General features: G+C 31.0%; 2 protein-coding genes across 2 annotated transcripts; one reads left to right on the plus strand and one right to left on the minus strand.

The window, feature by feature from the left end:
* The first annotated feature begins 4,194 nt into the window (after positions 1 to 4,194).
* LOC137808276 (uncharacterized) lies at positions 4,195 to 6,652 on the plus strand. Its single transcript, XM_068609305.1, has 3 exons — positions 4,195 to 4,683; positions 4,759 to 4,865; positions 5,611 to 6,652. Exons 1-3 carry the CDS (start codon positions 4,315 to 4,317, stop codon positions 6,341 to 6,343), a joined length of 1,209 nt encoding a protein of 402 aa, XP_068465406.1. The 5' UTR covers positions 4,195 to 4,314; the 3' UTR covers positions 6,344 to 6,652.
* Positions 6,653 to 6,735: 83 nt separating this feature from the next.
* Positions 6,736 to 11,094, minus strand: LOC137808277 (probable 2-oxoglutarate-dependent dioxygenase At3g50210). The gene is made up of 12 exons (XM_068609306.1): positions 10,864 to 11,094; positions 10,417 to 10,532; positions 9,431 to 9,549; positions 9,259 to 9,322; positions 8,847 to 8,914; positions 8,447 to 8,505; positions 8,194 to 8,359; positions 8,053 to 8,072; positions 7,926 to 7,972; positions 7,278 to 7,358; positions 7,104 to 7,193; positions 6,736 to 7,018 (listed from the first exon to the last, which is right to left on the minus strand). Exons 1-12 carry the CDS (start codon positions 10,895 to 10,897, stop codon positions 6,887 to 6,889), a joined length of 996 nt encoding a protein of 331 aa, XP_068465407.1. The 5' UTR covers positions 10,898 to 11,094; the 3' UTR covers positions 6,736 to 6,886.
* Between the last annotated feature and the right edge of the window lie 1,301 nt (positions 11,095 to 12,395).

The raw sequence follows: 12,395 nt of genomic DNA on the forward strand, positions 1-12,395 counted from the left end.
GAAAAGGAGTTTTGGTGAATAGTTCTTTAATAGAAAAAACTTAAGCTAGCCTTATATATTTTGTACTAAATTTACTTCCTATCTCAATTTTATATTAATCCATTGCTAAATATATTATTTAATGTAAAAATGTATCTTTAATTATTACCGGTTCAACTATGAAAATGAATTTTGAATCTATATCTTTATCAAAACAATGAATAATTCTTACTCTTTAAATTGCATATCATATTTAGCTAGAAAACAATAATTTTAGTTTAATTGTTTATATTTAAAATATTTCCGGAAATAGTTAATCAAATAATTTTTATAACTTGATTAAGAATAAATAATATGGTCAAGCCAAACATATTGAGAATGGTTAAGTTAGAAATATTCTATCTTTATTTGTTTAGAGTGATGAGGTATAGGTATTTATATAGTTAATATCTATCTTTTTATTTAGGTGTAGTGGGTAGTGAGACTTGTCAAGTAAGATAAAACAAAATAGGATATTTTATCCTGAATTGACATTTTGCACCCAGAACTCCAATAAATACATTAAGATCTAGATCTGGATCCTAATTAGGTTTGTCTTATTCCTAATTTGAGAATAATCAAGACCGAGTATCCATGTTCAACCAATGATTGTCCATTTATTGATGACTTGAAAATTACATTGTGCTCAATACCAAGACTCAAATATACTCAATCTTTTGTACTCGACCTATGACCTAGACTTGTTATACATAATAATCTAAATCCTCAAATAATCAAATATAGTACAAGAAATAATATTACTTAATAACTTAGGTTAAATAAATCAACAAATTCCACAAAACATTGTTCCATCGTCATATTTATGTGTAATGGAATGAAAGTTAATTAGAGATACTAAATGATATTAAAATGTGAAAACAAATGGAAGACTAATGCTACTATGATATTGTTTGTTTATTATTGTTGATAACTTATTTTGAAAGTGTGTTTTTAGTTTAAGAAATTTAGAAAACCTCTCATCAAAATGTTGAGCTTTCAATAGTTCATAAAGTGAGACATATTCTACTTTATAGTTATTCAAACTTATAAGTGTGTGCATATTTAAGTGATGTCATTGAAAGACCTATGTAAACCGAAGTTGTTGTATACTCACATGTGTTCACTATACTTGATTTCATGAGAAAAACTACATAACCAAAATTATTATTTTATTTCAGAGCACCTATACTTTGACACCCATAAATATCATCTACATTCACTTTGCATCTAAATAAATTATTACTTTATTGTAATATAATATTTTAGGTGGATGTTATCTTTGTACAGATATTTTCTTTTATTTTATATGTGCATCACTAGTTTGTCACGTGATATATCATTCTAAACTATTGTTTTCAGAAAATATAGATGTATTATAACTTATATATCAAATCTTTATTAATATAAATTAAATTTTAAAATGTATATTTTTTTTATAGAGAGTCAAATTGGCGTGTTAACTAAATTCAAGGTATAATCAAGACTAAATATTAAAGTTCTTTTCATCAAACAAACAAGACTTATCTAAAACAATTTGACAACTCTAATTTAACTTTGTAAGTCATTCATGCCTTATTAATAAGAGAGTTTAATCTTATTCATTAGAAACATGTATGTAAAGTGATGATTGCTTCCTACTTATATGTCGTAAATTCTTTTTTATCTTTAATTGATGTAAAATCTCCAATATAGAGAGTGATAAGATAGACTCAACAAACCTCATTATGATAAATTCTAATATCATATTAAAAAGTGAGTTTAAATCTAACTCATTCTCATAACCTCTGAGATATAAAGATCTCATGCATGTGACTAAATATTTGTAGGTGGTTTAATAAAAGTGATACGATAGATCCAACAAACCCCATTATGATAAACTCTAATATCATATTAGAAAATGATATTAAGTCTAACTTATTTTCACAAAACTAACTTGTATAATGAGGATTACCCCTACTTATACACACTCTAAATTTATTTTATCTTTAATTGATATAAGATTTCTAACATACCTTATAATTATATGTCAAAAAAATATTATTAATTCATTTTGAGAAACACTTCTAAGTTGATTTTGAGATAAAAAGTGATGATTTTATTCCCATGTCAATTAAAGTATTTTATTATCTAAGTGTTCAAACTAGTGTTATGTAATTAAAATATTAAAGAATAATATGTATTAAGTTATTTTGGTTACATGTAATAATATTACATATCACCATATGATAAACAAGTATATCGAGTGTTAAAATAAAAACAAATTGAAAGATTAATGAGAAATTTAAGAATATTTTAAACATGATTTAAAATAAAAAATATAATAGGACTTTTTTCAAAAGTAATACTATCTACAGAAAGAATTTTCCAGATAACATATTGTTTAAAATATTTACATAAATAACATTGTTTACTGCTTATAGTTAAATTTTGGTTTCTGATGAAATCTAACCTTCGGTTTTGCACATTATTGAAAATAATACATCAGAATTCGGTTCTTATATAATTAAATTATGAACTATGTTTTTAATTATATAAAATATGAAAATATATATACATATTTATGAAATTAAACCTATTTTAATATATTGTTTGTAAAAGCTAGTTGATTAAAGATATATATTTTGTCAAGTGTAATAAATATTTTAAAAATTGAATTATTATATTTAATATTGGTTTAATGACATTTGTAAAGTTTATTTCATTGAAGTAAAATAATTAAAGAGTATTTAAAATAAAGAAAAAAAAACTGATCTAAAATTAGAAATAATAATATATTAATTAAACTTATTAAAATTTTACAAAAGTATTAAATATTATAATGATTTGAATAAATTTATTGAGTTAATATATGAAATGATATATCAAATTAAGTTGTCACGGGATTGTTAATAAAAGGCATGTTACATTTGTTTATTTATTTTAAGTAATGTAGTATTTTGAAAAACATAACTTGTGTGTAATGAAACTTTGTAATTTAAAATTAACAACATTTTAAGTGGTTTAAGGATGATAAAATTATTTGATAGTAAAAATTGAAAATTGAAGTTGTAATTTAAATTAATACTGTAAGTATGTATTTATGTGAATATATTAGCAATTTTCTTTTTCCAAATTGAAACAATTAAAATTAAAATTTAAAGTGAATATTGAAAATACCATTTATAATAATATAAAATTTTAAATTTAAATTAGAAAAATAATCAATAATATCTCCAAAGTAGGAGATAAATATATAAATAATAAAACATATATTAATTATTTTAATGATTTATGTAAAATTAGAAAAAAATAAATATTTTTTTCCACAATTTCAATTTTTGAAAGGAAAATTGAAAAACTAAGTCAAGAATTCGATTTTCAGGAAATGAAATTCTTATCTATGTTTTTTTGAAAATAGTAGACCAAAATAAAATTCTATTTTTGAACAGAAAAAATGCTATAGATAATTATTATGAATAATATGTTATTTTTGGAATTATTTTTTCAAAACTTGCTACTTTAAGAAAATTGAATATAGTAATAAAAATAAAATACAAAATAATTTTCTTTAGGAATTGAGGCCAAACTTTTATAAGAATTAAATATATTTTTGCCTTTGTACTGTAACACGAAATTGATTTTTATCTTTAATTTAAACTTAGGCCATTTATGTATTTATAATATGAAAATAATTAAAATATCTGTAAATGAAATGATGGTTAATTTTTGTAAGATTCGTTGTTTTGATTGCAGAGTGATATCTACCATAACTAATGCCATAACTATTTCTCATGAATTGATAAAATGAAATCTGAATCAATTTCATTTATATAAACACTTATTCCAACCATTTCTATACTACAAACATTTGAATGGTCTAAAGTTTAGATAAAGAATAAAAATCAATTTCATCTTATAATCTTATAACACAGGAACCAAAAATATATTTAACCTTTTTTATAATTTATTAAATACATAATAATATGAATAAAATACAACCAAATACTTTGATAAAAATGAAATAGTTAATTGTTCATTTTCTAAACCATAATAATTATTGTGCTATTAATATATGGGATAAGTGGAGGGTAAGTAACATCCACACTGATCTATGTTGGTTAAAATGTACTGGGTTAGTTTTACCGGACAAGACATCCAGGCTTGAAAGTTCAAATAACTTTGCAATTATTTTAGTGAGGGAGTAACCTGAAAAAGAAGAAAACAAATACCCGCTATTGCCGGTAATGATCTAGTGGATTAGTATTGAAGCCATCCGATGGCGGCGATGGGTTGTCTTGCAAAACCCATTGTATATTGATGAAACCTAAACCCTATTCCTTTCCCCTTCTCAACCGATATTTTTGCGCGCAATCTCCTCCTCTCATGGCCCAAACCCCAGCATGTCTCGATGCAGAACAACCGCACGACGACGACGACCATCAGCAGCACTTGGGTTTCCCGGCCCGGAGTCTAAGCGGAGAGTCTCGGGCGGAACGGGCATGGGCTCACTGGGCCAAGTTGGGCCGACCCAGATTCATAGTCGCCCCAATGGTTGACAATTCGGAGTTGCCGTTTCGAATGCTGTGCCGCAAATACGGTGCCCAGGGCGCCTACACCCCCATGCTCCATTCCCGTATTTTCTCCGAGACCGAAAAGTATAGGAATGAAGAATTTACCACTTGCAAGGTATAATAAATAGCAATCACCCATTTTTCTAATTGTGTTCATTGCTTTGTTGTGACTTTTTGGGAACAATCGCAGGAGGATCGACCGCTCTTTGTTCAATTCTGTGCCAACGACCCTGATGTGTTGTTGGAAGCTGCACGCAAGGTCGAGCGTCATTGTGATTATGTTGATATTAATCTTGGGTAATGTATATTTACATTGTCTTTCCGTCAAATCTGTTTCATTTCAGTACCTAATGTGTTACCCACTTGGGCCATAGTTTATAGGAATAAGAGGAAAGGAATGAATGAGTGTTCATGAATCCCTTTTAAATAGAATTTGAAAGTTGTATGGAAAGGAAATATGTCCTTGGAGTTTTATTCATAGTTTTTCACCATAAATGTTTTTTTTTATAATTTAAATAGAAGTGTAGCATACTTCATGTTTCAAGAGGTGGGTGTGTATTTTTAAAAATTTAAAGGAGAGAATAGTGTAATACAATCATAACTTTTAGCAAATTACTTTTACAGGAGAAAAGTAATTTGCTCAAGTTTATATTTGTATTTACTGTAATAGGAGTACTTTACTTTTGGTAGAGAAATTAGCAGGGTTAATGAGAGAAGCAGAGCCTCTCGAATTCCTCTTACAATTTAACACTCTTGTATTCATCTGGTTTAGCTTATTCCTACACTATGTTCTGGCTCAAATCGACCTTCTGAATAAAATTGTTCTTTTCTTCATTTCTGTTGACCTGTAACAGTATTGCCAGTTATAATATGAAAATATTATTTAAGTGAGAGATAGCGATCATCCACATAGCTAGGATGGAACTATGACCTTAAAAATACAAAAACTTTTCTTATTTCAAGCATATTTTAACAATCTTCATAAGTCGTATTTTACTTTTTTGATAAAATTTTGATGTATTTATTTTGTTTGATTTTGTAGGTGTCCCCAGCGCATTGCTAAACGGGGAAACTATGGTGCCTTTTTGATGGATAACCTTCCTGTTGTGAAATCTCTAGTGGAAAAATTAGCTGGAAACCTCGAAGTTCCTGTTTCATGTAAGATTAGGCTCTTTCCCAATTTAGAAGACACTTTGAAGTATGCTAGGATGCTTGAAGAGGCTGGTTGTATGCTTTTAGCTGTTCATGGCAGGACCAGAGATGAGAAGGATGGGAAGAAATTTCGGGCAGACTGGAAAGCTATCAGGGCTGTGAAAAATGCAGTCAGGATCCCAGTCCTTGCAAATGGGAACATACGGCACATGGATGACGTTAGAAACTGTTTGGAAGAAACAGAGGTTGAAGGGGTGCTTTCTGCTGAGACCCTGCTTGAAAATCCTGCTATCTTTGCTGGATTTCGAACTGCTCAATGGATGTCTGAAAGTGAAGGAACCAACGTGGATGGAAAACTGGACCAGGCAGATCTGCTAATAGAGTACTTAAAACTTTGTGAAAAGTACCCTGTGCCATGGAGAATGATTCGTTCTCATGTTCATAAATTGTTGGGAGGCTGGTTCAGCCTTCAGCCTCACATCAGGGAGGAGCTAAACAAGCAATCTATACTGACTTTTGAATTTCTTTATGACATGGTAGATCGACTTAGGGGTACAGGTACAAGAATTCCACTTTACAAAGAGACACGAGTGGAACTTAAATCAGACAGTTACTCAGATTGAGACAGCTGCTCACCAACATTTGGAGTGAGGTCAGGCTAAGCTAGCATGATTAGACATGACTTAAGATACAATTTTGTTGTGATTAGAAGTAAGAATAGTTAGAATATCCATTTTCTTTTTTTCTGTTGTATGTCTTCATTCTTATGGCAATTGCCAATTGGCAGCGTTGTACCCTATTAAAACGCTGATGCCTGATCAGCGGGCAGGTTAGTTTACGTGATTGTCTTGAGCGTTTCATTAGTTGGATTTGGCTTGTGTTCTGAACCCATCAACGATCTAATAGCACATGTTCCTGTTAGGTGTTGTTTACTTGGTGCTCTAATAATATGGTATGGTTTATGATTTTTGAGGCTACGTGGATTCACAAGTCCTAGTCATGAAATCGGTGATAATTTTGAGAATGAAGGCGTTGATAATAACAAGTTTGATTTGTACTTAAAATATTACAGTATCAGCAGTTGTAGGTCTAGTAGCAAGCTAGAGATCTGCTTGACAAAATCAAGATGTCAGGCTTATTTGCAGACCAGAACAAGGAAAACAAGGTTACTCAAGAACAAAGTTTGTGAGAACCTTGCGAACTAAATGCTCTCCATAGATTGGTCTTTCGAACTTTTTGTTGCCATTTGCCCTCGTTTTATGTGTGTCCAACGGCTCTACGGTAGTATCGAAGTTTGTCTGTTCATCCAGCAGTGACATTTGTGACAAGCAACGAAAGAAACACGAGAAAAAGGATGAGACATAAATATAAAATGTGGCTAACCTCGTAAAAGTATGGTACGCTGACTCTGTATTTTGAGTTGTCGTTTATCACCCGATGAAAAGTTGACTCGTACAAACCATTGGAGTATATCTGCAGTTCTCTTCCACGCTTAATGAGATTATCTACCACATATCAGACTGTATTTATAGGAAGAAGAGATTAAGTCTAAGATACCTTTAGCATGTCACCAATGTTGCACACAAATGAGCCAGGAACTGGAGGTGCTGATATCCATTCGCCAGATAGGTTTCTCACCTTAACCAATTTTCACAGCATAAACATGGTGGGTAATTTGCCTCAAGGCATTTTAGTTGCATCTCTTTTGTTTCAAATGACAGTTGCAGGGCAATAAAAGATTATCGAAGGATAAAATAGTGAACGCAAACTTAAGTCAATAGGTATGGGTTGAATGAATCAACCACTTCAGTAAAACTATTTTTTTCTAGAAATATAGTCGAACGGAGGAAATGGGATGCCAACAAATCTGCTCCGAAGCTACTGGCCATAACAGATATTTAAAACTGTATGGAACCCCTATATTTCTAAAGGTTATTAAGTGGTCCTGAACCGGCATGGTCTCAATAAATCTTTATGTAACAATAATTAAATATTATTTTATCTTAAATTGAAAAACTCAAATATATGTTACTTAAAGATTGGTAGAGTCCATAAAACAGGTGGTTCAAGTTATAATTTCAACCAAATTTAGGTTTGTAATTGCATGGTACAAGATTGATTGCAGTAAGAGTAGAAGTAAAATCAATAATTGTATGCAATAAATGAGGAGTTCGAGTATCTTAAAGGACATAAATAAGTGCATACCTGAAGTGCGTTTATATCGTCATCTTGGTTAAGCAATGTCAATAAACCTGTTAAACAACATCTAAAATCACGGACAATGACCAGACAGATATTCTCGACTTATAATAATGCAAAGGTAAAGATATACCGTAATCAGTGTGAGCTCCACTGGGTTTATTTTGATTCAAAGAATTGGAGAAGAATAAGTAACAAAGGAAAAGGTATCAGCAATCCAAGTAATTAAAAAAATAGGCAACATTTGGAAAAACCAGATCCAGGAATTTATTACCATCCAATGTCATGTTTAAGAACATGTGTGCCATTCACAGATGATACACATGGGTATCCAATGAGCCGCATTACCCAAAACGGATCCCCAGCTCTTTGACCTTCGAATTCATCCGGTGATCCACCTAATGCTAAAGCAATTCCACGCATAATTTTCCTTGCAAGGTCTAAGAAAAGAACTATATGAGGAAACAAGAATTTAACGGTAAGAACTCACATGATGGAAAAAAGGAGTGGAGGAGTACTATACATGCCTGTGCAGAGACTAATATACTCCTCCATAAGAACTTTGAATATTGGTGGATTTTGTGGCCTGCATGGTGAACACAAAAACGGAAGAGGGTCAAACCGAATGACATAAGTATCTTGCAACAGAGAATCTTCTTTCTGAATGCTAATACTCCAAGGTCCAACTCCCTTGTCTAGTAAATCAAATGCTAGATAGAGTACCAGAACCAGGTCACAGAGAGCATCAATCCTGCTAAAGTATCCATAGACTATAAATCCAATTCTATGAATCTTCCTAGTTAATGAGAAATTCGGGATTAAAAGTATGTATGTAATTGTTCTCGAGCTAATATTTAGCTAAATATTGAAGGGTGTTTGTGGAGGAATACATGCAGTAATAAACAGAAAATCCCTATTTCCATGTACCACTGGTTGCTTCCTTCCATAGTTTTGCCCAGATCTCCATACATGCCCTTGGTCACTTCTCTATAGCACTGTTAAAGGAAATTAAATGGATCATTTGTTGATTGATAGAATCACAAGAATCAGAGTGAATTCTGGAACTGCTACGCTAGGCTCTAATCAGAGAAGAGAATGAAATATTGAGGAAATCTGATCATGAACAATGTTAAATACTACTTGATCCATGAGCTATATTAGCGAAATAAAATTAATACTTGACTCTAAATTGCACTAAGATGAGCCTAATGCCGATAATAATTAATAAAGTAAAAAAATCATTTCAAAGTGTTCTGACAGTTCTGTGACATGTATATCAGAAAAGAACGGAACCAAAAACAGACACTCAATTTTATGTTAAGCAACTTGCAAGACTTACATCAATAGCTTCATGCATGTCAAGTACACCTTTGGTTATATTTTCTCCAATCCTTTGATAACCTCTGCATCAGACATCAGGCTGCTATCAGTAGAAATTTGATTCATAAACTTCATGATCTGAAATTAAACTTATATACAAAGTAGATCGCTGTAAACCAAACCAAGCAAACCTGTATCCAGCAGCCGGAGTCATTTTGATTTTTGCCTTTTCTTCGTATGGAAGTTCAAAGAATCTGCGCGTTACATCTCTAACTTCTTTGAGGAGGGTCTCCGGAACACCATGTCCTTTCTGTCAATCAAGGAATGCAGGGTTTGAACATTAAACACAAAATTCTAAGTGCCATGCATGATTTTAAATTGCGGTTTGCTTTTCCAGTCTTCTGTGCATCAACTACTTTTGCCAATAATTTCAGTAGCCACCACTTGATCGCAGGGATATAAATGGGGGTGAAAAATTCATGGATTAATTTTCTATGCAATTTTACTAGTACCATAAACCTATTCACGAAATTTTCATCCCTATAATAAACAAACTCTCAAGAAAAGAGAGTAGTCAATTCTTGAGTTGAAATTGAAGAATTCTGTTCAGAGCAAAGCCTTTTGGTAGCAATAGTTTGACTTAAAGCTGCCATAAACGTTATTTATCAAATTAACATTGGTATCCGAAATCAAAGGTACATTCATTTACTGTGAGCCATTATTATTTTCTTTTATCATTTCAATCTTCTAGAAACATAAGCTATCTGCGGTACTATAGCAATGTAACCATTATTTTATATATATTTGGAATGTATATGAAATTCAAAACATCTTATTCTTTGAAGAAGTTGCAGTGGACGCACTGAAATTTATGCAAGAACTTATCAATTTGCTTTCTATTCTAAAACTAAAAATAATAAGAAAATGTTTCGTGAATACCCAGAAATATATGAAGAGATTTTTTTGTGTGGATAGAATTGTAAGATATATAATGCCAATAAAAGAGAAATAAAAAAATAAAGAGTCTATAATAAGTTCCTTTAAAAAGAGAGTGTATCTGTATGATTGTGGAAGAATTTTTTTGCTTCAAAGCTCTCTTGCATCGAAATGTGTAAAGAAACCATAGAAGGGAAAAGGGAAAAGGGAAAAGGTGTTAATAGAATCAGCAAACAAATACCACGTAGAAGAACCCTGCCTCTGTACAAGCCTTATCCAATTGTCTAACAACCTCGAGTACACCAGGGTCCTCGGCCATTTTGGGATCATCTGCCTTAGCCAAAAGCGGACTAATATCTGCATCACCGTCACCGTTATAAAAACTATTATTAGTCATTCTTTGTTCTTAAACTGAATATTTTACTCCCCAATTCTCCGCTATACACCGTCCTAAGCAAATGCAATATCAATATAACATATTTAGGTAAATTCCGATAAACCAAAGTAAATGTGTGCTCAAAATCATGGAAAGTAAAACCGTGAGCGTGTACAAACATGTCTGAGTATACACAAAATCAGAAAAACACAACAAGAATTTGAGAGCATGAATATGCATAATGGAATTAAGAATCGAGGAAAAGATGAAAGTAACGAGAACGAGGGTGATGGAAGTGGGAAGGGGGTTTACCAATTACGGGGATGGAACTAAAGTCCGTGGCCATGAGGGAATTGTGATTATCTGAAACTCAGTGCACTTTGTTTCTTTACTATGGATTTGTTTGTAGTATGGAAGAAGGTATGAAAAAGGAATTGCATATCCTAATACTGCAGGTGAAGTGACAGATTCAGGAACATGACGAGACAGCAGAGTTGTCATCTACCCCTAAAAAAAGCATCAGGCCTCTTGCATTGGACCCACATCAACACAATCTATGCCCAATAATTTATGTACTTTATTCTAAACATAAATTAATCTGTGCGGTGCCTTTGTCGATTGTTTATAGTAATTATACAGGTATTTTAATTATTTTTTTTTATAAAAGTTTTGATGTAGCATCATGCAACTTGAAAGTGCATATAAAAAAATAAAATAAAATTGAATTCTAATATGTAATACAAAAGTATATTTTTTTTACTAAAAAATAAAGTGTTAATTTTTTATGTTGATATATATATATATATATATTAATATTTTAAAAAAATACTATATGAAGATTTGTTGGAAGATTTGAAAGGATAAACACATTCTATAGTTATTTGATAGTGATAGAGTTTGAGAATGTAATAAAATATTAAAACTGAAAAATAAGATCATTTTCCTGTTTGTGAAACATATTATTTTTTCTATTATTCATGTGAGTTTTGACTATTAACTGGCGTTAGAGAAATATTTCCAAATAATTTTATAATTATTAACTGTTTGGTGGTACTAAACCATTATGTCTCTAGTAGTATAATTAGATGTTATTACTTCTTTAGTTATCAGGTAGTCTTTTAAAGAGCCAAATAATTTTTCCCTAACCCACCTTAAAAAAAATACTAATTTCCTTTTTATTTTTTTCTCTCAAGCACTAAAACAATATAAAAGATAAGGAAGAGATCCTGGTGCATTTGTATCTATGTCATTTATAAAATAAAGTAACTTAGAGAAAAAAATAATCATTAGCACAAAATGTATAAACAACGACTATTTATTTAATGCGGTTTTAGGGTTAGTCGCTGTCATTCAAAATCCGATAACATTTTTTAAATTAATTTCAATTTACGAATGTGACTATTTAAATAGCCGCATTTTTAAATCAAAACGCATGATTTACTAATGCGGCTATTTAAATAGCCGCATTCTTAAATCAAAGTGCATGATTTACGAATGCGGTTATTTAATTAGCCACATTCTTAAATCGAAGTGCATGATTTATGAATGCGGCTATTTAAATAGCCACATTCGTAAATCAAAGCGCATGATTTAAGAATGTGGCTATTACTAATAGCTGCATTCTTAAATCATTTTTTACCCTAATTTTTAATCGCGTCACTTAGGCTTTCATACTTTCTTTCTTTTTGGCGCTTCGCGTTTTCTCTTTTTCTGCTCTGATGTTCCTCTCTTCTGCGAGTTTCATTGTGTTCTCGTACCAATGTAAGTTCGTTTCGATTCGCTTTCTTTCTTCTTCACCAATGGTTTATAAATTTTGTTCGTTTCACTTGTTTATTTGTTTGTTT

The sequence above is a fragment of the Phaseolus vulgaris genome, chromosome 3 (assembly GCF_000499845.2).
Source record: "Phaseolus vulgaris cultivar G19833 chromosome 3, P. vulgaris v2.0, whole genome shotgun sequence".
Taxonomy (NCBI): Eukaryota; Viridiplantae; Streptophyta; class Magnoliopsida; order Fabales; family Fabaceae; genus Phaseolus; species Phaseolus vulgaris.